This window comes from Polypterus senegalus, chromosome 2, assembly GCF_016835505.1.
Source record: "Polypterus senegalus isolate Bchr_013 chromosome 2, ASM1683550v1, whole genome shotgun sequence".
NCBI lineage: Eukaryota > Metazoa > Chordata > Cladistia > Polypteriformes > Polypteridae > Polypterus > Polypterus senegalus.
Genome location: NC_053155.1, coordinates 17,033,716 through 17,058,067, shown reverse-complemented (window position 1 = coordinate 17,058,067; position 24,352 = coordinate 17,033,716). Strand labels below are relative to the sequence as shown.

At 36.9% G+C, this 24,352-nt stretch overlaps 1 protein-coding gene across 1 annotated transcript; it reads left to right on the top strand.

The window, feature by feature from the left end:
* Nucleotides 1-19,505: 19,505 nt before the first annotated feature.
* On the top strand, nt 19,506-20,468 carry LOC120524279 (olfactory receptor 6N2-like). Its single transcript, XM_039746138.1, has one exon. The coding sequence runs from the start codon at nt 19,506-19,508 to the stop codon at nt 20,466-20,468; it is 963 nt and encodes a 320-aa protein (XP_039602072.1).
* The last annotated feature ends 3,884 nt before the right edge of the window (nt 20,469-24,352 follow it).

The following is a 24,352-nucleotide window of genomic DNA, read 5'->3' as shown; positions in this document are numbered from 1 at the left end:
CCCTCAACAGGAGAGAGAGAGAGAGAGAGAGAGAGAGAGAGAGAGAGAGCGCGAGCGAGCGAGAGATAAGGAGAGAGAGAGAGAGACGCATGCGCGAGGAGAGAGATAAGGAGAGAGAGATGCGCATGAGAGAGAAGAACCATCAGCTTAGTTATGCTCACATGACGATCAGCAGACAAAGTGTATCCATACTAGTATTGCAAGACATCGCTCGTTTTATCAAGTCAAAATTAATTAAAAAATTTAGCTCGTCTTGCAAAACACTCGTAAACCAAGTTACCTGCAAACCGAGGTTCCACTTGTATATATTATTTATCAGTGTTATTTGTTAGGAAAATTGATTTTTATGTTGATATTTTTGGGGGTGCGGAACGGATTAACTGGAATTCCATTATTTTCAATGGGGAAGTTTGTTCTAGATACGAGAAATTCGCTATACAAGCTCAGTGCTGGAACGAATTAAACTCGTATCTCGAGGTTCCACTGTATATTAAATCCTTTACATTGATGGAAACAAACAGTAGAAATTTTAGTCATTAAATTCAAATACTTCAAGTAGTGCAATCTTTTGTAAAAGGTGTGAGTAAAGTTCAGTAAACAATAAAAAGTAAAGAAGGTCAATAGTTTTTATTGAGATAGATAAATAAAGGCACTATGTAACAGAAAAAATAGATAGATAGATAGATAGATAGATAGATAGATAGATAGATAGATATGAAGGGCACTATATAATAGACAGCAGTGCTACCACTGCCTCAATGTGCTACCTTGCAAATGATGTGAAAAACATTAATGGATAAAAGAAAATAAATCTCACGTTTCTAGTGTCACATATCAGTTCACATGTCAGTTATCTAATTGTATGCTCAAAATAAGAAAAATGAATGCATTTTTATGTTTAAATATTGTTAAATAGATACTGAATAATCTGGAATTCAGCACACATCATAAACTGTAAACACAATCCCATAATACTGCACTTTTGAATTAAAGACAGGACGTTTGACCAATAAATGAGTGGAAGATGTAGATCTTTATTAACTTTTTTCTCTGTCCTCCATGAAATAATGAGATTGCAAAGTTTTAGCAGTCTTCACTACAAGCTACATGATGTAACATATAAAAAAATATATCATCTTTGGGTGAAGTATGCCTTTATGAATGGCATTTTGGTTTTGCATTAATCACATTTACACACACCATTAAGAAGTTGGACTTTCCATGCTGCCTTTAAGTGAAACTTTTTTTTTTATATTCACAGTGTTTAAGTCACCATATGCTTACTTAAGATTATTGATCAGCAAACCCTGCCGGATTCTCTTGACCCTGAGTTCATCGAAATCACGGAAATGTTTGTGAACTTTGCCGAACTCAAACACAAAGAACATTATAATGAGTAGGGAAAGAGGAACTGAGTTAGTTTTGAGTGGATTATAACGGTGCAATGAAGTGTCACAGAGGGCTACAGAAAAGTCTGCCAACTATTCTGGATTGATTATTGAAGCTAAATACGTGATCTGAGCTGTGAGGCAGCTGCAATAATCACTGAGCCACTGTGCCTAAAAGAGCAAAAGACACAGACAGAACAAATACCACAAACTAGCAATAACTAAATAAAATGTAAATCATTGTGCTCACAGAGTTTGAATCTTGGGGCACACTTTGTAACAAAGTGGCAGCGTGGGACTTGCCCATTCCATTGTTTGAAGTTGTAGCTCCGGGCACAGGGGGAACATCTTTTTTCTTTCTCATGTATCTGTGCACATGTGTCGCATTGGTTTCTTCCATCAAGAAGAAAGAAATGCCTTGTAAACAGTAATAAATCTGTTGTTTTATTATTTTATAGCATGCCCTTTGTTTTCAGATGAGAGGATGGGGAGGGAAAGGGCTCTTTTAAAGCTTCGTTTGAAATCATTCCTGTATGCATAATTACCCATGCAGTGCTACGCTGCCAGCACACAAGAATTAGTATTATATATCCAGTACAGGATTGAAATTTGTGTTTCTCAATCTTTGTGGCTCCAGGAGCCATTTATTTTATCTTTTTAAGTCCACAGACAACCCACGTACAGCAATGTTGAGTCTGCAGATGTGGAAAAATGCTGGCAAATCTGGCGAACCTGAAAAATTGCATTTCAACAGCACCTAAGGTGTTAGTTTTGCTACTGCATATTTGATGCATACAATGACTGAAAATTCTTGATCAATGAAATAAATTTAAATAATAAAAAGAAAATATAAAAGGAGCGATCCAAATTTTTTGAAAAAAAAATTATATACATTTCAGCAATTCCATTTTAGTCAGCAGTGGTCTTCCCAATACTGGAAACACTTCAGCAATCATCCTTTGTTACCATGTCTAGAGTCTCCTGAGATTTCTTACATGGTAGCAAATTGTCTTCTGTTCAGTCAGTCAGTAATTTTGTGAACAAAAAACGTCACAGAGAGTGTATATAGGAAGAGTGAAACAAGCAACGACCAGCATCATTTTGGTCAAAAACTCTTTACTGATAACGTGGTGATTACAGGTGCTCTGTGATGGTGCAAAATGCAGTTTTGTGTGGGCCAATGCTCAAGACGTTTTTTTTTTTGCCTGATGCATTTCCACTGATTACTCAGCAGTTCAGTGTAATGTTGCTGAATAACAATCTGTTGACAGGGGGCAAACTCTTTATTAACAAGTTCTTTAGGTTCAATATGATCTATTGTGCTTTTTTCAGTTCTTGACACAATAATCACTGTCGTCACGCATACGATTCTAGAACAAATGTCAGAAATATACATTTTGATCAACTCAACACAGTGCCGGGCGGCACGGTGGCACAATGGTAGCGCTGCTGCCTCGCAGTAAGGAGACCTGTGTTCGGTTCTTGGGTCCTCCCTGTGTGGACTTGCATGTTCTCCTCATGTCTGCGTGGGTTTCCTCCCACAGTCCAAAGACATGCAGGTTAGACGCATTGGCGATCCTAAATTGTCCCTAGTGTGTCCTTGGTATGTGTGTGTGTGTGCCCTGTGGTGGGTTGGCACCCTGCCCGGGATTTGTTCCTGCCTTGCGCCCTGTGCTGGCTGAGATTGGCTACAGCATACCCTCGTGACCCTGTGTTAGGGTATAGCAGGTTAGACAACGACTGACTGACAACACAGTGCCACTTGGCAGACAGATTAACAAGACAATACCTAGCAGCATAGTCGATAACTACACCCTACTCCTAAAACTATTGACTGATTCCAGGAATTTTTGGGAGCTTATTCACTGCCCGTAGTTTGTATTTTACTCTTACTCATCAGTTTGTCAGAGACATGCAGGTAGGAATCTCATCGTACTAGTACTAAGTACAAATGATGGTAAAACTGAACAATAAAGTTACATCAAATGTCACATATATTAGTAACTAGCAAAATACCCGCGCTTCGCAGCGGCGAAGTACTGCCTTAAAATTTTTATTAAGAAGAAAATTAAACCTTTGTACACTGAGGGAAAATATGGCAATAATTATTAGTTAAGGATCTCTTTGTATACCACATTGTTAGTTCGGCTCTCCAGTTGTAATATGACCAAGCTGTGTGCTGAGCATACTCTTGAGCATGCAACGTACAGTTGGCCATGTGAAAAGTAATCTTGTCTGAAATCTCACAGCTTGGATTGCTGCTGTCATAATCGGTTTGAGTTTCATGGTTTGTTTCAATTACAACAGTATTTGCAGGACTTGTATTGAAGTGACATTCGGCATCTGTCAAGCGTTGTAAGCATACAACCAGTTTTATCGATAACTTCACATCCAGCTTTTGAGAGTTTAAACATTCATAAACATCAAAGTGTCCACTACTGAAATCGTCACCTGTGAATCTAAGATGTTTAAGAGGCATTGCCGGTTTCGAAAAATGTAAAATATTTGGCCATTTCGGTACACTTAAAAGCGACAACCGAACAATTCAGCGGCAGCCATCAACTCACATGCAGAACCATAGGTGAAGGGCTTAAGCATTTCACACTTATAGTGCTCCTGTGTAGTATAATTATCTCCTGTACCGTCATCAGTCCACACCTTGAACCTGTCCCAGTCATTCAATACATAAGACACAAAGTTCCTCCGGATATCAAGAGTGAGCCTGCAATATGTAACAAAGAGAATGGAAAAGGCAGGTGCCATCTCCAGGCATGGAAACCACTCGGTAAGTGACAGTTCTTTGATCGATGGTGATCACCTCGATAGACATGTTAATGGGGGTACGGTTGGAATGATAAAGGAAATAGGTACTATAGTACACAATAACTATAATCGTAATAAACGAACAATAAAACAGCGGAGAAACCATGGATTAAATAAAAAGGCTGTAGGTATCAGCAGGGAGACGCGAATCCCGTGGCGAAGCAAGGAAGGGAAATATAGAGACCAGAGCGACAGACAGCCTTATATAGGCAGGCAGCCAACAACGTGGGAGGCGTTGGGATGGGGGACCCAACGCTGCCTCACACAGTGACTGAGCTGCAGGCTATGGATGTACTGTATATATGTACGTAAGTAGGATTCAGTTAGCGTTGGGAACCCGCGTACCAAATTTCTTGAAGATGGGCCCATAAGTAACAAAGACCGTTGAAAAGTTCAATATGGCGGCCGACAGTGGCATCATACCACCGAAATAAGTACCAAATTTCAGCCTTCTACCTACACGGGAAGTTGGAGAATTAGTGACGTTGGAAAGTTCAATATGGCGGCTGACAGTGGCGTCATACCACTGAAATAAGTACGTACATTGGTTTCGGTTAGCGCAGGGAAGCCGCCTACCAAATTTAGTGAAGATGGAGCCATGAATAAGAAAGTTCAACATGGCGAACTTTGTTGACCGTTATGACCGTTACGCGTAGAATTTCGAAATGAAACCTGCTTAACTTTTGTAAGTAAGCTGTAAGGAATGAGCCTGCCAAATTTCAGCCTTCTACCTACACGGGAAGTTGGAGAATTAGTGACGTTGGAAAGTTCATTATGGCGGCTGACAGTGGCATAATACCACCGAAATAAGTATGTACATTGGTTTCGGTTAGCGCAGGGAAGCCGCCTATTAAATTTCGTGAAGATGGAGCCATGAATAAGAAAGTTCAACATGGCGAACTTTGTTGATCGTTATGACCATTACGTGTAGAATTTCGAAATGAAACCTGCTTAACTTTTGTACGTAAGCTGTGAGGAATAAGCCTGCCAAATTTCAGCCTTCTACCTACACGGGAAGTTGGAGAATTAGTGATGAGTGAGTGAGTGAGTGAGTGAGTGAGGGCTTTGCCTTTTATTAGTATAGATAACATTTTTCAGAATATTTAACAATATACATTGGTATAAGTTTTACAAAGTATGATGTACAGTATATCCTTATCCCTGTTCATTAGATTGCATTTCTGTTTAAAGCATGACATGTGAAAAGTGAATATTCTTTTTTTTTTTTTTTACCAGAAAGACATTTAAGCATAACAAAAAGAGAAGTAGCATGAGTCAAAATTTAGTTTTTTAGTCAGTCAGTCATTATCCAACCCGCTATATCCTAACACAGGGTCACAGGGATCTGCTGGAGCCAATCTTAGCCAACAATTTCTGAAATTCCTCACTCTAAAAAAAATAGGAAGGAAGAATATATATCAATCATTGACTCATCATATTTATTATCATGTACATCTGATTCTCAGAGGAAGCCACCTAAATATCTCAGCATAGTGGTTCAGATGTTGGCTAATAGTTCATTTACCACATTTGTGGTGGCTAACAGTGCTGATCCTTTCAATATAATCATGTGCTGAGTGTACCCTACCTTTTACCCAAGTACTGTTCGCCTTGATAACTCAGGATAGACATTTAATGACCCTTTAAAACAATAATGCAAAATTTCTTACATGTATGCAACCCTAATTGTGTTTTTCCTTTCTTTCAGTTACATGCCAACTATGAAGATGAATAAAACTGTCATTCCCGAGCTTGAATTTGTGTTGGACTGCATTACGGACTCTGAGAAGAAGCGCCTTACATCTGCATTACTTATTATAATGTATATAATAACTTTTTTTGGAAACCTCCTTGTAATTGCGGTCATATTAGCAGACCATCAGCTGCATGCACCAATGTTTTTCTATATAGGTACCTTAGCGGCACTTGACTTGGCGCTTAGCAGCTATGTCATTGGCAGAATGCTATCTGTCCTTCTATTTAATTACTCAATTGTCTCACAAAATGTATGTTTGTTACAGATGGCTATTGTTTTGTACATGGAGGTATTGATATCACTTCTTTTAGGCCTGATGGCATATGACCGCTATGTAGCTGTTCTCCATCCCCTAAGATACCCCTCCATTGTTACAAATAAAACTGTTTTGGCATTCTTTTTGCTTTTTAATGTTTTTGGATTCATTTACATAACACCATTATTAATTTTTGCTAAAGAACTTCCTTTCTGTAAGACCACTGTTTTGCCATTTTGTTTCTGTGATTATTCTACTATGGTTCATGTTGCCTGCACTGATGACCCAAAATACTTGTTTATTTTGTCCATCACTACTGTTATCGTCGGTGGTGGACCATTGGTTATGATCTTGTTTTCTTATAGTAACATTGCTTACACAGCTCTTAAGATCTCTTCAGCCGAAGGCAAGCGCAAACTTTACAGCACCTGTTCGACACAACTTTTGGTGGTTGGACTTGCCTACGGCCCTATATTGTTATCATATGTACTGCCAGGAGCAGGCGTAAAATGGTCTACTGAAGCCTACAACATAATGGTCGTTATGGGCAACATCTCTCCTCCTGTTTTTAATCCATTAATTTATAGTTTCAGGAACCAGGAAATTAAAAAAAGCATTTACAAGTTTTTTACAAGAAGAAGAAATGCAGCACAAATTGGACCCAGAAAGTAATGTGCAATAAAGCTTATCAACTGTTGAAACTTGTGATTTACATTTAATTCACCATAAATAAGTGCAATCCTTCTAATTCTGGGGCCGACATTTTCCAAATATGAGGTCATTAAAAACTAAACAAAAGAAACAACTCCTTGGTGGACGGCTTACACATGTACTTGTATTCAAAGGTAATGTGACATATCAGCAATCAATTTAAAACAATTTGCAAATAATATCACAATATTTAAAGACATCAGAGCATTAGCTGTCACTTGTAGCTTTTGTTGTGAAAAATACAACTATAATCTTATTCTAATACGTGTTTCCATAGATCAATTCAATTCTTTACACCAAACATTATCTTTAAAATGCCATCATAAACTTTGGACCAAGAAACCGTAGAGTATATGTTGAATACAATAAGGAAACAACACATACGAGGCTTGTCTCCCTACACATTTATTCAAAATGCACTCCAAAATGTAGATGTTAAAGATTAAACAATTTTGATTTCTGGGCTACTGCTGAATGTGAAAAATCCATCCATTATCTAACCCATTATATGCTGGGGTCTGCTGGAGCCAATCCCAGCCAACACAGGGCGCAAGGCAGGAAATAAACCCCGGGCAGGGCGCCAGCCCACCGCAGTGAATGTGAAAATGCATTACTAATTACACTTTGACTTAATTTTGTAATCATAAAAATGAAATTGATATATTGTTCTACTTGAGGGATGACAATATTTCTAGTGTAGTTATTTTTCTGTTTAGTCAGTGGGCATATATAATTTTTTACTATGTTTTTCGTGAATTTGTACTGTACAATACCAGTCAAGAACTTAGACACCCTTGAATGTGTGTTTTTTTATAATCTTAAATACTTTTTGGTATAAAGGTTTATGATTAAATACATAAAAGTTGTGTGACGCGATGGCATCACCAAGTTGCTAGAGCACTGGGGCAGGGCAGTCTAACGTTACAGTCATTACAATAAGAAATGGCCTTTTTGACAAGTAGTGAACTTACCATGGTGTGGTTTCTGGGGATCCTGTTTTCCATCGTGGGTGACGGGCGAGTGTCTCACACTTGTCTGATGATCTGGGAACCGCTCGTGTTTTGAAGTGCTGCGTCCTGGCTTTGTCCAGACTGACTGGAACCCTAGAATGCAGCTGCGATTGGGGAGAGTTCATTGTTGGCTTTAGTTTATTGGAATTAATTTGTCTTCCCAACATTTGGTGTCAACTAATTAGAAAAGTGTTATTTGTGGTGTAAGATTTTTTATTGTTAGTGATTGCGATTGATATGCATACTGTACAGGTGGAAGTGCTACCAAGAACCCTAGAGGGAGACTGATAGGTACCTAGACAAGGGAGATTAGGGTGATAATTGAACCTCTATTAAAAGGGCTGTGGTAGCTGCAGGGAGAGGTAAGGTTTCTTTGTATTTCTTGTTGTCGGCTGATGAAACATGTGAGAGTGTGAGTGGGCTAGCATGTGTTGTGTGGGAGAGTCCATGAATCAATACAGGCTGCAGAACAGAAGATACTGTAAAAATGATCTCCTGTTAGCTATGATGCTTTGGAATATTTGGAGTAAAGGAGCATAGTGTTAGACAGGTTTGCATCAGAGCCCATTTTGTCGTTTATCTTAAAGTACAGAAATTAGCCAAGGATTGAGTCTGAAACTGGGTAAGGGTCTTGGAGTTTTGTTTTGATTATTTTGGTTATTGTCTTGCGTTATGGGAAGAATTATTTTGGTTTTTATTCACACTTTTCACTAGGGTTTTTTCATTGTAATTGTTAATTTATCTCAGAACTACGAGTTCTTTGTGTTTTAAAAACTGTGGAATAAATCTAACTTTTTTATCATCTGTCATCATTGAGAGTTTGAAACTCTCATTCACGGTCAGTTCCTACTACTAGCGGAACACCTGCTTCCACGGGTGGCCTGTCACAATTGGTGGCAGCAGGGGGTATGAACCAGGGTTCCCAGAAGAACTGAGAGAGGGCAGAGATGGCACCTAAGGATGGACAGCATTACACATCGTCCTCACTATCATCTGGATCAATGTCTTCATGGTTCAAGGAAGCTGCAGGATGGCAAAATGTTGGATAAAGTGGAGGAGTTATTCTCCTGGCCAGAATCTGACTACACAAAAAGATTTGAGCACTTTTTAAGGTGTAAGACTCATTTGTCTCTTGTGGTTAAAGACCTGCTCGGATTCTGGATTATGACTTTCTCAATTGAGCTATCGTGAATGATAGAACATAGAAGCTCAATGTGAGTATTGTGAGACCCCACTATGGTTACCAGCATGGCTAAATGTCCTGTTTATTCATTGTTCTAAACCCCAACAAACCATCCATGACATGACTGACTTTCTTGATCTAGTGAAATTGTTGTAGGTGACAGGGCCTGTAAGAAGACCTCGATTTGGGAGCATTGTTTATTGCCATCACAGCAAACTGCAGAATTGGAGCAGGTCTTTAAGGAAATTTGAGGTCATCTAGGAACCCTGCTGGAATGAATAAAAACTGTTCATTTTACACTGACTTGTCTTGTCCTTCGTCACATACACGTGATTAGGAAACAGCCATCAAGTCCCAAGGTGAGCGTTATTTTGCAAGGTAGAGGGTTGATTATGTGCACTGATGTCTCTTTCTCTTTGCCGGCAGAAATAAAGAAGAGAAATAAGAGTTCATCTACCTTGCTTCCGGCTTCACAAAATAGCTGCAACATCACCACATGCAACTTCTTTGATGTCACTTCCGCTTCTTGCACAGTGACGTCACTTACGGCCATTTCTGATGACATCACTTCTGGCCATTTCTGATGACATCACTTCTGGCCATTTCTGATGACATCACTTCCAGCCAATCCCGATGATGTCATTTCCATCAAATCATCATTTTGTTTTGATTGTATATAAAAATGCATTCAAAACGAATGTACTTGTTCTTTTGTAATCAGATTTTGATTTTATTTCACCAGATTTTCTTCTTTGTCTGTCAGACAATATACAGGGACATTCCCCAACTCTTTTTGAGTTTTTCTCGTGGCTTATTTCACCACAAATTTTAGGTGTACAAAAGGGCAGGGTAGTTTGTGGGTTGTACGCCTATAGGTCCCAGTTGCTCACGACTACTAGCAGGGCACTCTCTTTGCCTGTAATGAGTGGTTTCTAAGGTAAATAATGAACCTGATGCCTGTGTATGATTTTTTTTTTAATTTAATGTGATAAAATATTTTTAATTTTTACCCAAACAGACATGTTTCATTTAAAACTTTAGTAAGGTTGAGAGTTAGAAAATGTTGAGCCATGAGTATTATATAATTCTAAATATATCTCTTTCAAAGTTAATTTGTGGAATTTCTTTCCTTCAATTATGCATTTGAACCAGACAGTTGTGTTTTGCAAAGTGGCGTGTTTAGCCCTGTTTTGTAGAAGGTCATTATTTTTGATCTAAGTCAGCGGATTATCAAACTTTTGTATTTCGCCCCTTTTCTACCTGAAATAATTTTGTGCCCCCTGCATAATATAAGATAGATAAGAATAAACCATGATACAACTAACAAAGGTATGATACTTGTGCGGTGTTGCGGTATTCTATCATTTTTACTTCGATAAGATTTTCATGTGTTCGGCTAACTTCAATGAAATATTTGCAATTTATTTTTTTTAAAGTGCTTTAATAACTGTTAAAATGCCTTGTGTGGTTTATGGTAGTAATTCTAATCCCAAAAACAAAGAACAAATTATTCTTATTCAATAATTTTTTCATGTAAAGAAACGATTAAATATGTTTTAATTTTTAAAAATCTCGTAAACGAGGACACCGATGAAGTCAATCTGCTCAAGACGAACGTATTTTCGTCTGACAAATAGTATACCGCTGTTAGTTGTATCATGAGAATAACCCAATACACAGTAAATTATTTAACTCAATTTGGCAATATTGGCTACGCTTCCAATGTGGTGCAGTCGCGCTGCATTATCACCTGATCTACTGTTACCCGAATATTTGCGACAGATACCGATATGTCTCGAACTTTCTGGATTGAAAATATGCAACTATAAAAGCAGCAGCAGCGGCGCCACTCGTCAGTTAGTTGTTAGAAATGTTTTATTTAAATTTTAGTTATAATCCATTCGTTGTGATTATATGCTTGCAAATTTAAATTTGAAATAAAAATGTAAAACATTAATTTTGCTGTCTTGTTTATTTATTTGACATCCCCCTTGTACAGCTTCAGTGCCCCCCCAGAGGGGCGTGCCCCACAGTTTGAGAACCACTGATCTAAGTTGTCCATAAAATAGCATAGATAACTTAGCAAAGTGAATAGTCCATGATCAGGGGCAGACAATACTAAAAATTTAAACAATTACAAGTGCATTCACTAAAACAAATGCTATAATGAAATTGACTGCCATAGAGAAGGTAGACCAAGAGTTGACTCTGTGGCAGAGGACAAGTTGAATAAAATCACTACTCTCAGAAATGACAGATTAACTGCATCTCAGGTTACAGCCCAAATAAATGCTTCACAGGCACACACCACATCATCTGTTCATAGGAGACTGTGGGAACTGCTGCAGAAAAGCCATCACTGAAAGAGACAAAGAAGAGAAGAAAGTGACTGATTTGTGTTAACAAATACTGTTATTGGAGTTGAAAGTTTAACACAAGGACTACCAAAGCTTACAAAAAAACTCATAAACCCAGCGCACCTTAAATCCGCTCACACCTCTCCATTCAATGTTTTTTGTCTTGTAAATGTGTTGATAAGCCCAAGCAGCCTGATATCCCATTCCCTGCTGCAGAAACAGCAAAAACCTCTCCCAGCTCAAGCCTTGTTTATCAGGTACCTAGATCTGTATAGGCTAAAAAAATATATCATTATTTGGAACACATGTATTTCACGTGTGTTCCGCATCTACAAAAATATATGTAAGTGTAGGATAACAGGAAATGCAAGAAATGTTTTCATATTTTAGTACTAACGACAAAATTTTGACATGAGGTGTATAATGTGTGAAGACTGAAGTCTAAATATCAAATAAGCAGTTTCACAAAAGGTACAAATATAACAGAACAAGTGTGCTTTTATTCAAGACTATAACCAAAGAAAAAGAAATCGGGTTAGTGTGGTTTGTTGTTGTGACTTCTTTGGTAGACAGGGTCCCAAAGCACACCTCCAGGCTATGGAAGACCAATTTAGCAAAGAAGGAGAATAAGTGATGGAGTGCTGCTGCAAACGATGTGGACTGAAACTCACTCGACGTATACCTGACAGAGATGGATTGGGGTTAGTTGGATCAGAGAGTGAGGGGGGAAAACAGCCAACAGGTGCTAAGCATACATGGGACCTTTTTTTAAGTCTGTTGGAACAACATCCCAGTTAGCTATCTGATGCTAAAGGTGTGCAAATATGTCATCAAGGCAAATGGCCTACTTTGAAGACTCTAAAACAGAAGATAGTTTTGACTTTTTGGACACTTTTTTGGTCATTCCATAATTTAATATGTGTTATTTAATAGATTTGAATAATGAGTTACACAAAGTTCAATGGTATTTTTATCAGAAAAGATGTTAACCTTGAAACAGCCGAAACCGACTACAGTCGGTTCCCAGAGCAATTTGCCAGCACACCGGAGCTGATCAGTCCGTGCCGTACATTCGTTGAGCAGCCAGCTCCTGACCACTGCCGCTCCCTTGTGAATCAGCATCACTATCCCTGGGATTCAGCTGCTGCACTAGAGTAGCCTGGAGAATCATTGTTTACCTCTGTGGGCTTGCGTGTAGACAGTTCAAGCACAATTGGCGTAGTCGGTGGTTTACTGAATTTCAACAATGGCGTCAGTTGCACCTTGTAAATATAATAATAGATTGTTGCTGTAGTTTACTTTAATAGTTTTTACAGTTCATTTGCAGTGTGTAAAATGATCAGTGTTGCTGTAATTGTGATGCTCTTTGCATGAAAAAAATATATGTTCTATTAAAATTGCACTTTTCCTTGGTAAATTGTGGCATTTCCATAAAAAGGGCAGCAAAAAAGTGTTTGGTGTCTAGGGGTGCAAATCCTTTATTTTAATATGTAAGTGTAATAAAATATTTTTGAAAATATATGTAATTCCTAAAATTTATATGAATTATTTGTTAAGTAAACTGCATGGGGTGGAAGCATAAACTTTTTGATATAATATAAACAGCCATCTATTGCTTTTAGTAGGGTAAGATTTCAAGACAACCCTCTACCTTCCCCCCAACTCAAATCAGCTCCTTCAAAATCAAAGAAGTTGTGGTGCTATGGATAGCATTACCCTTCAACCATAAAGGGATACTTGGTAAATGTCTTACTTAATTAAATGTTAAATAAAACAATCACAATTCCTTATTGTGCATAAAACAAGACATTCACTTTACTAGTGTTATGGATTGGGGTGGGTTAGACTCAATGTACCAAATGGAGGGTAAGTGATTGTACTGCTTTGGTGGACTATCCGATTCATCTTAACATGAGCAAAAATTAAATACATTTAATATACATTTTTAGCAAATATATTCTGACCATTATGAATATATTTTTAAAATATATTACAAGCGTAAATTTAAAAGAATATCTTACAATATATTAAAACATATCATACAATATGAAAATCATTTCCATTTTTGTATATTATACTATATTTTTCAAAATATAAAAACATGTTTCTCAATATATTTTAATATAATAGGTATAATGTACTATAGAGCAGTGATTCCAAACGTGGGGTGCACGCCCCACTGTGGTGGAATTTGATTTTTTAGGGGGCAATCCGAGAATTTAGGTATGTTAAACAATTTATAAAATGAAAAAACAGAAATTCACTGTTAAAAATGATAGAAGAAAAATAATGAATTTTTATTTTAATTTTTACAGAGACATTTATATATTAATATAAACATAGAAGGGATGGTAAAGAACCCTTTAATTTATAATTTTACAACCGGCTTGGGTTTTTCTACTTGGAAATAGTGAATTGAATATGAATTGTAACAATGATTATAAAATTTTGTAATATAACAAAAATATAAAATGATCAAAATATTACAGAAAAAGCTGTCATTAAAGCTATTTTATATTTATGAATACCACGTATCTTATTTTATGTTTTCAAAACAGTATATTATAATTTGTTTTTGTCAGTACTTCAATTATCCTTTTCCCTTCTTTTGTTTCCATGTTCTTTGGAAGCTTGTTTAAACCAAATTAATGACATTATGGGCTTCCTCCACGTGAGTAGGAATTTACTTTTTGAATAAGTAATAATAAGAATAAGATATATTTTACTGTGGGGGACATCATGATTTTAGAGAAGTCTAGGTGGGCCATGGCCAAAAAAAGGCTGGGAACACTGCTATAGAGCATATATATTTAAAGAAACTGTAAATTCTAGTTACAAAGCAATTAATAAATGTGTGCACAAATAAATGTGTATGTTTTAAATTCATACTTAAAAAAACAATACGATTAGGTCCAATAAAAGGTCTCCAGATTTAGTATATGTTTTTAGTATTTAGTATTTAGTGTGTACCGGCCATACTCAAATGGAAGAAAGTTGTTCAAATAATTTTAAATTAAATTTAAAGTAAAAAGAGACGTATTCTCTAAGACAATAAGAAAGCTGGTAATGAGTACTGGCTTCCAGTGTTCCATACTAACTCGCGTTGTACAAAAGGGGGATTAACTATTTGAAAAGGTAGACTGTGCTTTTTCTGCAGAATCAACACTCTGGAAAAGACGCCAGAAACATCTAAGAAGATATCAGCGAAAAAGCATGCATGGAAAACTAGCCTTAACATAGGTACATTTTATATATTAGTATATTTTCTTTAAGTATTGTATGCAATGTTGTGATGCAATAACTATCCTGAAAGCATCTTAAATACAAATAAATTTTTAAATTATAAGACATTTGGTGCCTGAGATATATTGATTTCTTTTTTCCCATCCACTTCTTGTGTTATAAATAACTTGTATGTATAAACGAAGCATTTTAGGAATGATTTATGATGTGGCTAAGACAAGGGAGGAGGTCATTTTCAAGCTGTATAGAGAGTGCACACTGTGTTAATTGGGTATGGATAATTTAATGTTAAAGTTCTTAATCAGCATTAATACTAATGAAGATGTCCTTCTGTTAAATTATTATATTGTGGCTTTTTTTTCTTCCATAAAGTGCATCGACTCATGTCTAGTAAGGATATTCACTACATGCCCATTAGTTTGTGGACCTCCCAATCCAAAACCATGGACATTAATATGGAGTTTGCAACCCCCTTTGCAACTTTAACAGCCTCCACTGTTCTGGAAATATTTTCCATAAAACTTTGGATGGTGTCTGTGGGAATTTTTATCCATTTAGCCAACAGAGCATTTGTGAAGTCAGGCACTGTTGTTAGACAAGAAGACCTGGCTCACAGGGGTGTTCAGAAGGGCTGTGTGCACGCCACTCGAGTTCCTCCATGTCCTTATGGACCTGGTGCCAAGTGGCCACTAATAGCCTATGGGCGCACTTCTCTAGCTTACTATTGTTAAACTCGCTCTCATGATCAAATATGCTGAGAATTCAACTCATTACAGTTCTTTTGGGAGAACTTGGGGAAACCTATAAAATACAGTGCAGAGGCAAAGATGTGTTTGTGTGCAGCCTTATACATGAATTTATATATTAAGGAAAATACCAAGACTAAATGGGATTTCAGGTAAGTGCTGTGAGCAAATTACAAAAAGGTTTTGCTTTTCTGTTTCAGTTACAACTTTGTGATTGTAAAATGTATTATTGCTGCATAGATCCCAGTGCAAGTGTCACATATCAGAAAGAGTACCCGGTAAAATACAGCTTCTGCTTGCACATTTCATCAGAATTGTACATAATAAAATACTAATGCTGGCACACACACACACACCAAAAAAATTAAATAGCCTACTTAGAAGTAATATGAATTTAAGGTTATTTAGCTAATTTTAAGACATCCTATCAATTAACACTTTAGTTTAGGTACTGCAAAAATGCATCTATTACACCTTTACTCTTATGTAACAAGATACTTCTTTGCGGTCTTTATAACATCAGTAAAATGTTTCTCACTTATGAAATATGACCGACTAACAAAATGTCACTTTGGAGTTGTCTGAGGGGGCTTAGCTGAGAGTTGTTTCTCTTGATATTACATATATTTAATATTCAAACTGTGAATCCTTTATATGAACAAGCCATTTTACCTACATGTCAATATGCAACACAGCACAGAGTTGAATAACCAACCTACTGATGTTTTATAAGTGTTAAATATGTGTGATGAGCATTTTAACCATGTCTGCAGAGAAGCTACAAAATATACAGTATAGAATTTTTAGAATAACAATTATCCCCTAATCAAATTATTGTTCTAAGTAGAAGGGATGTCATCAGTTCTTTTGAGATGGCTTGGAAAAACAATAAAATGCACTGAACAGCAGCTGCTTGTGTCATAATGTAAAGGAACGGCTGTGACGGAGTTGCTCAGGTATGTGGAAATGCGTAGTACGTCTGATAGAGACTGAGAGAAGTTGCAAAATAAACTGGAATGTTCAAGCAAATTATAGAAAAAAACAGATCTAAATCCGTTAAGTAGTAAAACAAGAAAATACGAAAGGCAGACAGACATACAGACAAACAGACAGACATTGGATTTTATATATATACTGTATATATATAGAAGAACACCTTATAGGTATCTATTGCATGATACTTTCAATGCAAAGTTAATATATTTTTTAAAATATACTTCAATATACAAAAATGTGAAATATATATTAAAATATACTAAAATATCTACATACTTTAAAATACATTTTATAGTATAACTAAAATGTATAACATATTAAATATCTTGTAATATATAGTATTTTGTTAAATGATGTCTTAAAATATATTTGTTATTCCTATTATTTTAAATATATTTATAAATATATTTTTATATTTTTAGTGTCAAATCATGCAATAAACTAATACAGCCATAATTTATACATTTTACAATATATTTCAGTACACCTCAAGATATTGTAACATATTTATCCTGGAAGCATCAAACATATCCATATTTATGTTTTTTTAACATCTTACACATATTTAATTTTTCTGGGGGTCACCAGTTTTTTATGCTTCACTACAGGAACACTGAGTAAGGCAGTGTTTGGATATCTGAGCTTTAGTGATGCTAACATGGGTGAAATATGTTCACATTTTTTCTTTTGGTTAAGATTCTTATGGTAAACAAAAGTAGAACTTCTGTTTTCTAGTCTATATACAGTATCTAGTCCAAGGTTGCTTAAACAGTTACTGATATGATAATTATCACAAAGTTTCATTATTAAGTAGAACTCACTATCAGTGTCATGTTATTCAAAGGAAAAATAATATTTTCTAATGACATATTTTAATAGTAACTACAAAAAACAAAACCAGCAAGGTCAAAGAGCATGGGCAGCTATCAGCAAATCCCGTACAATTGAGTGATCAAAATGATAAAAAAAAATAAAACGCAAATAATTTTTCTCAGATGTGAGTTTCATTAGACGACCAACAAAGATGGCAGTTATCCCGGGCAGGAATACGTGGGTCCAGGTGGGTGCACCCTGCAAGTGATGTCAAGGTCACTCTTCCTGTCTGCAATGATTAAAGTTTGCCTAGCTTGTGTATTATATTTCATGAACATGTGAAACTCTTGGTGATAGAAATACACATTTTTTACTCACCAGAAAATAAATTAATGCATATTTACTGTACCTGTTATCAGGCTTGTATACACACTGTATATATGATTAATCTTTCATATATTCCATGACTTTATTGTTTTATAGTTAGAATATTTAGACCACAATTGGCACGCAGACTTATCTTGCTCAACTGGAAGAATCCTAACTCTCCCATTTCACATCAGTGGGTAACTGATGTTATATACTATTTAAAATTGGAAAAAATAAAATTCTCACTTAGAGGATCTGTGCAGAAATTTTTCAAAACCTGGCAGGATCTCATCAATAACATTTTAGAATAAGCTTTTAAAGCGCTGAGGAAGCAGATTCTCTCCCTATTCTGTTTTTGTTTTTCTTCTTCTTGTCCATTCATCTACATTCACTTATTAATTTATCTATACAGTAATCCCTCCTCGATCGCGGGGGTTGCGTTCCAGAACCCCCCGCGATAGGTGAAAATCCGCGAAGTAGAAACCATATGTTTGTATGATTATTTTTATATATTTTAAGCCCTTAGAAACTCTCCCACACTGTTTATAAATATTCTCCGCACAGTTATACAGTAAACCCTTGTTTATCGCGGTTAATCCGCTCCAGACAGAGAAATGAATTTCCACGAAGTAGGATTCTTTATTTATAAATCTAATATTTTCGCAGTTAGAGCATAGAAAACCTGTTTACGACCTTCTAAATATGTTTTTTAACATTATTAGAGCCCTCTAGACATGAAATAACACCCTTTAGTCAAAAGTTTAAACTGTGCTCCATGACAAGACAGAGATGACAGTTCTTTCTCACAATTAAAAGAATTCAAACATATCTTCCTCTTCAAAGTGCGCGTAAGGAGCGGAGAATGTCAGAGAGAGAGTAAAGTAAACAATGAAAAATCAATAGGGCTGTTGCGCTTTTAAGTATGCAAGCACCGCGATAAAGCAGCGGCAATGAAGGGATCAATGCGAAGGTAGCCTTTCAGCATTTTTTACAGGAGTGTCCCTATCAACTAAGCAAACAGCCTCTGTGCAAAAAGCCCCTCTGCTCACATCTCCTCCATCAAGCGCAGAGAACGTCAGAGAGAGAGAGAGAGAGAGAGCGCGAGATTAAAGCAAACAATCAAAAAATCAATAAGTGTGCTTTTGGACGCACCTCGATAAAGCGGCATTTCTTAGAGGAGCGTCCGTATCCACTAGGTAAACAGCTTCTGTGCAAACAGCACCTCTGCTCACACCCCCTCCGTCAGGCGCAGAGAATGTCAGAGAGGGTGAGATAGAGGCAGAGACAAGCAAACAATCGAGCACCGTGCAGAAGGCATAGCTTATAGCATTGGGGAGTTTTAGTTAATATGTAATACGTGCTCTGATTGGGTAGCTTCTAAGCCATCCGCCAATAGCGTCCCTTGTATGAAATCAACTGGGCAAACAAACTGAAGAAGCATGTACCATAAATTAAAAGACCCATTGTCCACAGAAATCCGCGAATCAGCGAAAAATCCGCAATATACATTTACATATGCTTACATATAAAATCTGCGATAGAGCAAAACCGCGAAAGTCAAAGCGCGATACAGCAAGGGATCACTGTATACTTATTTTTACTAGGTTTAAGTTTTATTCTGCTGCCCATGCGCTCTTTCTTAGGGCTGGGGGTTGATTTGTTTTCAATTCTATTCTGTAAAACTGATCTATTTGTATGGAAGGTTGCGTAATTTCAATAAAATAAAAAAATAATAATATTCAGACCAATTGAAGTTATAAATACAAAATACTTGTTATAAAATAAAAATGAAATGGAATGTATTTAAAAATATTTAATTTAATTTTTTTTACTCCAATTTAAGCACACCAAGCAATGAGCAACTTGACTGAATCCATCACAGATTTCATCCTCATTGGATTTCCTGGACTTCAAGACTACAACAACATTCTGTTTGGCTTCTTTTTGGTTCTGTTTTTGGTCACCTGCATTGGAAACCTTTGCATCCTCGGTTTGGTAATACTCGATCAGCAGCTTCACACTCCAATGTATTTTTTTCTGTGGAATTTAGCTCTGTTAGACATTCTTATGGTCACAGCAATCACACCAAAACTACTGGCTGTCTTTTTAGAACATAAAACGATTTCCTTTGCTGCCTGCTTTGTGCAAATGTATATGGTCATCTCCTTTGGGGCAACGGAAATTTTACTTGTGGCAGCAATGGCCTACGATCGCTATGTTGCAGTTGTGAAGCCTTTGCATTACAATGTAATTATAAATCTCAAAACCTGCATAGTAATTGCAGCTACCGTTTGGATACTGGGATTTTTCCTGCCATTAATACCTGTGATCATGGCCTCTTATTTGCCTTTTTGTGGTTCAAATCAAATCATGCACTGTTTCTGTGACTATCCCACGGTGATCTCTTTAGCCTGTACTGATGTTTCAAGCCATGCCATTGGTTCCCTGTGTCTTGTTCTAATTGTTGTCTATGTACCTTTTATATTTGTGTTGTGGACATATCTAAAAATTATAACTTCCGTAATTAAACTTAAAACAGAAGAAAGTCACAAGAAAGCCTTCTCGATGTGTTTTTCTCATGTGATTGTTGTGCTGCTCTACTACATTTCCACTGCCATTGATTATATTGTGTTGAGAATAGACAGCATCTCTTATGATATACGTGTTTTGATTGGAGTACTTTATTTTTTTACTCCCATGGTTAACCCAATGATTTACAGCTTGAGAAATGAAAAGATAAAGGCAGCGGCACAGAAGTATTTCAGGATTTACGTTCTCCTTCCAGGAAAATCACACACGTCTGTCCGCAGTTTATGATAAATTCCTCTTAAAATTGCTGCTTTAATAGTGTCATCTTGTACTTTTATTATAATTTACTCTTCTCCAAAACACTGTATGTGTAACAATTTATATTTTCAGCAATTGGAGAGTTTATTACTGGCTATGGCACTGAACATAAAACACAAAAGTGGAAGTAAAAGTGCCACAACTGACACAATGTATGATCCTGAGGGAGTTACTTCAGTTGTCAGTTGTTAAAATGTAAAAACAGGGAGACAACTGTACTGTTCTGGAAGTTCCTTTAGTGTGAATAAAGTTGTTAAATAAATCAACACAACATAAAATGTAACTCTGTTTTGCACTGACTTTTGGAAACAGAAACAATAAATGTCATTCGCCGAAAGCAAAGGTGTACCTTCATAAAATTGAATGTATTTGTAAGTATGTAATGAAGTACAGTAATTTAACTTGCCCCAAGTTCTATGTGAAATACAGGTACATAGCATGGTCTCAAAACATGCCAGTTAAGTATTAGTTGAGTATTTGAGGATAGATACTTGGGATCTCTTTATATTAAAAGTACACGAAGAAATAAAAACAAAACATTTACAACCTGTGTGAAAAAGGTTGTGATACTACCCAGCAAAACACTAATCACAAAGAAGGAAATTCCTTCAGCTTCAAACTTTTTAGAAGTTTGACAGAGTATATCAAGGGGTCATAAATTCTTTTCTTTTACCCTAATAAAGTGTTACACATTTTCAAGATAACTTCATGACGTTGATCTTCCTCTGTGGTCAATCCCATCAAAGCTGGTCAGCTGTCAATGATGGACTGTCTATCTAGCTCTATGAAGAGGATTACTTCTGTTCTGTTTTGTGTGTTGGATTTTCCTCAGTTTTCAACACCCATTGCATGACCAACCTACCTGGAAGGGGGTCTCCCTTTAAATTGCCCTTCTGAAGACTTCTTCCATTTTTTTTTTCCTACAAAAGTTATTTTTCGGGAGTTTTTTCTTTTCTGCTTAGGAAGTAAAGGCTGGGGTTTGTCAAAAAACAGGGCCTGTTAAAACCCATTGAGGCATAAATTGTGTGATTTTAGGCTATATAGAAAGCTCTTCTCAAGGTGTACAGAAGGAGACATCATCAAGCTAGGAGAAAGCAAGATCTTGTATTCAGGTGTCGACATTCTTTACGGAGAGAGTTCAGTATTTTTTAAATCAGCTCTTTGCTATGTAAAATTGTGTTTTTAAATTGAGTATTTTTATTATTTTTTTTATACCGTGGGGCACTTGTTCAAACTTAAAACAAAAGCCTTAAAATTTTCCAATTATGTCCACTTTGATACAGCAAAGAATCTGATTTAAGAAAACAGGCCTTCTGTATTTTATTTTTATTTTTATGATAACAGAAGAAAGTGGAAGTGACAAGTTTTATTACAGATTCTTGCCACATTTTTTCTGACATAAGAATAACTTCTTATTCTCATTTCTGGTCACAGAATCCATGATGTGTGAAATAAGTAATGTAAGTAAAATAACACAAAATCAAGTTCAGTATGTGTCTGAAAACATTCAGCAATACTTAGCCTTTCTGCTCAAATGGTTAGAAAATGTGCATATCCAGAATGTGAAAACAGAATGAAGAAAATCAAGTGTTCACAGTTTTTCATTGATCTCCTGATAGTAATTCAATACCCTGAAGTTAAGGCAGGAAGAGCTTAGGGTTATATGTTGTAAGAGCTAACCCGGCCACAGACAGACAGACACGACACCGCAATGTCCAAACACACACACGTTTATTCCACTATTTACAAAACTATTTACACGATTGCACTCAGTCTTTGGTCCTTTGGGCCACCTCCACTCCTGCCTCGCAAGCTCCGTCCTCTTCCACCTGACTCCGGCTCTTCGAATGCTTTTATAACACGGGCATACACCATCCCTGGTCCGTCAGCACTTCCTGGTGTACCAAATGCGCTGTCCTCCAGGGATCAAGGACCGTCCAGGTGCCCGGGGAAAAGAAGTGCCACTTCTCACGATCCCTCCTTCCTCCAGGCTTCCTGGCACTCGCTTTTTCAAAGACATCTTCTTCCACCCTAAGTGTAAAATAAAAATGTTCCATATTGTATGTGTCTGTACCCTACTGTGCTTCCAATAATATTTCAAGTGGGGATCTAAAAATTGAGCTGTATATCATTAGCTTTAGAAATGAAATTAACACTAGAATTAGATACAGTGGTGTGAAAAACTATTTGCCCCCTTCCTGATTTCTTATTTTTTTGCATGTTTGTCACACAAAATGTTTCTGATCATTAAACACATTTAACCATTAGTCAAATATAACACAAGTAAACACAAAATGCAGTTTTTAAATGATGGTTTTTATTATTTAGGGAGAAAAAAAAATCCAAACCTACATGGCCCTGTGTGAAAAAGTAATTGCCCCCTGAACCTAATAACTGTTTGGGCCACCCTTAGCAGCAATAACTGCAATCAAGCGTTTGCGATAACTTGCAGTGAGTCTTTTACAGCGCTTTGGATGAATTTTGCCCCACTCATCTTTGCAGAATTGTTGTAATTCAGCTTTATTTGAGGGTTTTCTAGCATGAACCGCCTTTTTAAGGTCATGCCATAGCATCTCAATTGGATTCAGGTCAGGACTTTGACTAGGCCACTCCAAAGTCTTCATTTTGTTTTTCTTCAGCCATTCAGAGGTGGATTTGCTGGTGTGTTTTGGGTCATTGTCCTGTTGCAGCACCCAAGATCGCTTCAGCTTGAGTTGAAGAACAGATGGCCGGACATTCTCCTTCAGGATTTTTTGGTAGGCAGTAGAATTCATGGTTCCATCTATCACAGCAAGCCTTCCAGGTCCTGAAGCAGCAAAACAACCCCAGACCATCACACTACCACCACCATATTTTACTGTTGGTATGATGTTCTTTTCTGAAATGCTGTGTTCCTTTTACGCCAGATGTAACGGGACATTTGCCTTCCAAAAAGTTCAACTTTTGTCTCATCAGTCCACAAGGTATTTTCCCAAAAGTCTTGGCAATCATTGAGATGTTTATTTGCAAAATTGAGACGAGCCCTAATGTTCTTTTTGCTTAACAGTGGTTTGCGTCTTGGAAATCTGCCATGCAGGCTGTTTTTGCCCAGTCTCTTTCTTATGGTGGAGTCGTGAACACTGACCTTAATTGAGGCAAGTGAGGCCTGCAGTTCTTTAGACGTTGTCCTGGGCTCTTTTGTGACCTCTCGGATGAGTCGTCTCTGTGCTCTTGGGGTAATTTTGGTCGGCCGGCCACTCCTGGGAAGGTTCACCACTGTTCCATGTTTTTGCCATTTGTGGATAATGGCTCTCACTGTGGTTCGCTGGAGTCCCAAAGCTTTAGAAATGGCTTTATAACCTTTACCAGACTGATAGATCTCAATTACTTCTCATTTGTTCCTGAATTTCTTTGGATCTTAGCATGATGTCTAGCTTTTGAGGTGCTTTTGGTCTACTTCTCTGTGTCAGGCAGCTCCTATTTAAGTGATTTCTTGATTGAAACAGGTGTGGCAGTAATCAGGCCTGGGGGTGGCTACGGAAATTGAACTCAGGTGTGATACACCACAGTTAGGTTATTTTTTAACAAGGGGGCAATTACGTTTTCACACAGGGCAATGTAGGTTTGGATTTTTTTCTCCCTAAATAATAAAAACCATCATTTAAAAACTGCATTTTGTGTTTACTTGTGTTATATTTGACTAATGGTTAAATATGTTTGATGATCAGAAACATTTTGTGTGACAAACATGCAAAAGAATACGAAATCAGGAAGGGGGCAAATAGTTTTTCACACCACTGTATTTACTTACTTCCTATAGAGTGCAGAGCTATAGCGTGTCTTTATGTGAAAAAGTCAGTGTCAGATGCATGTTG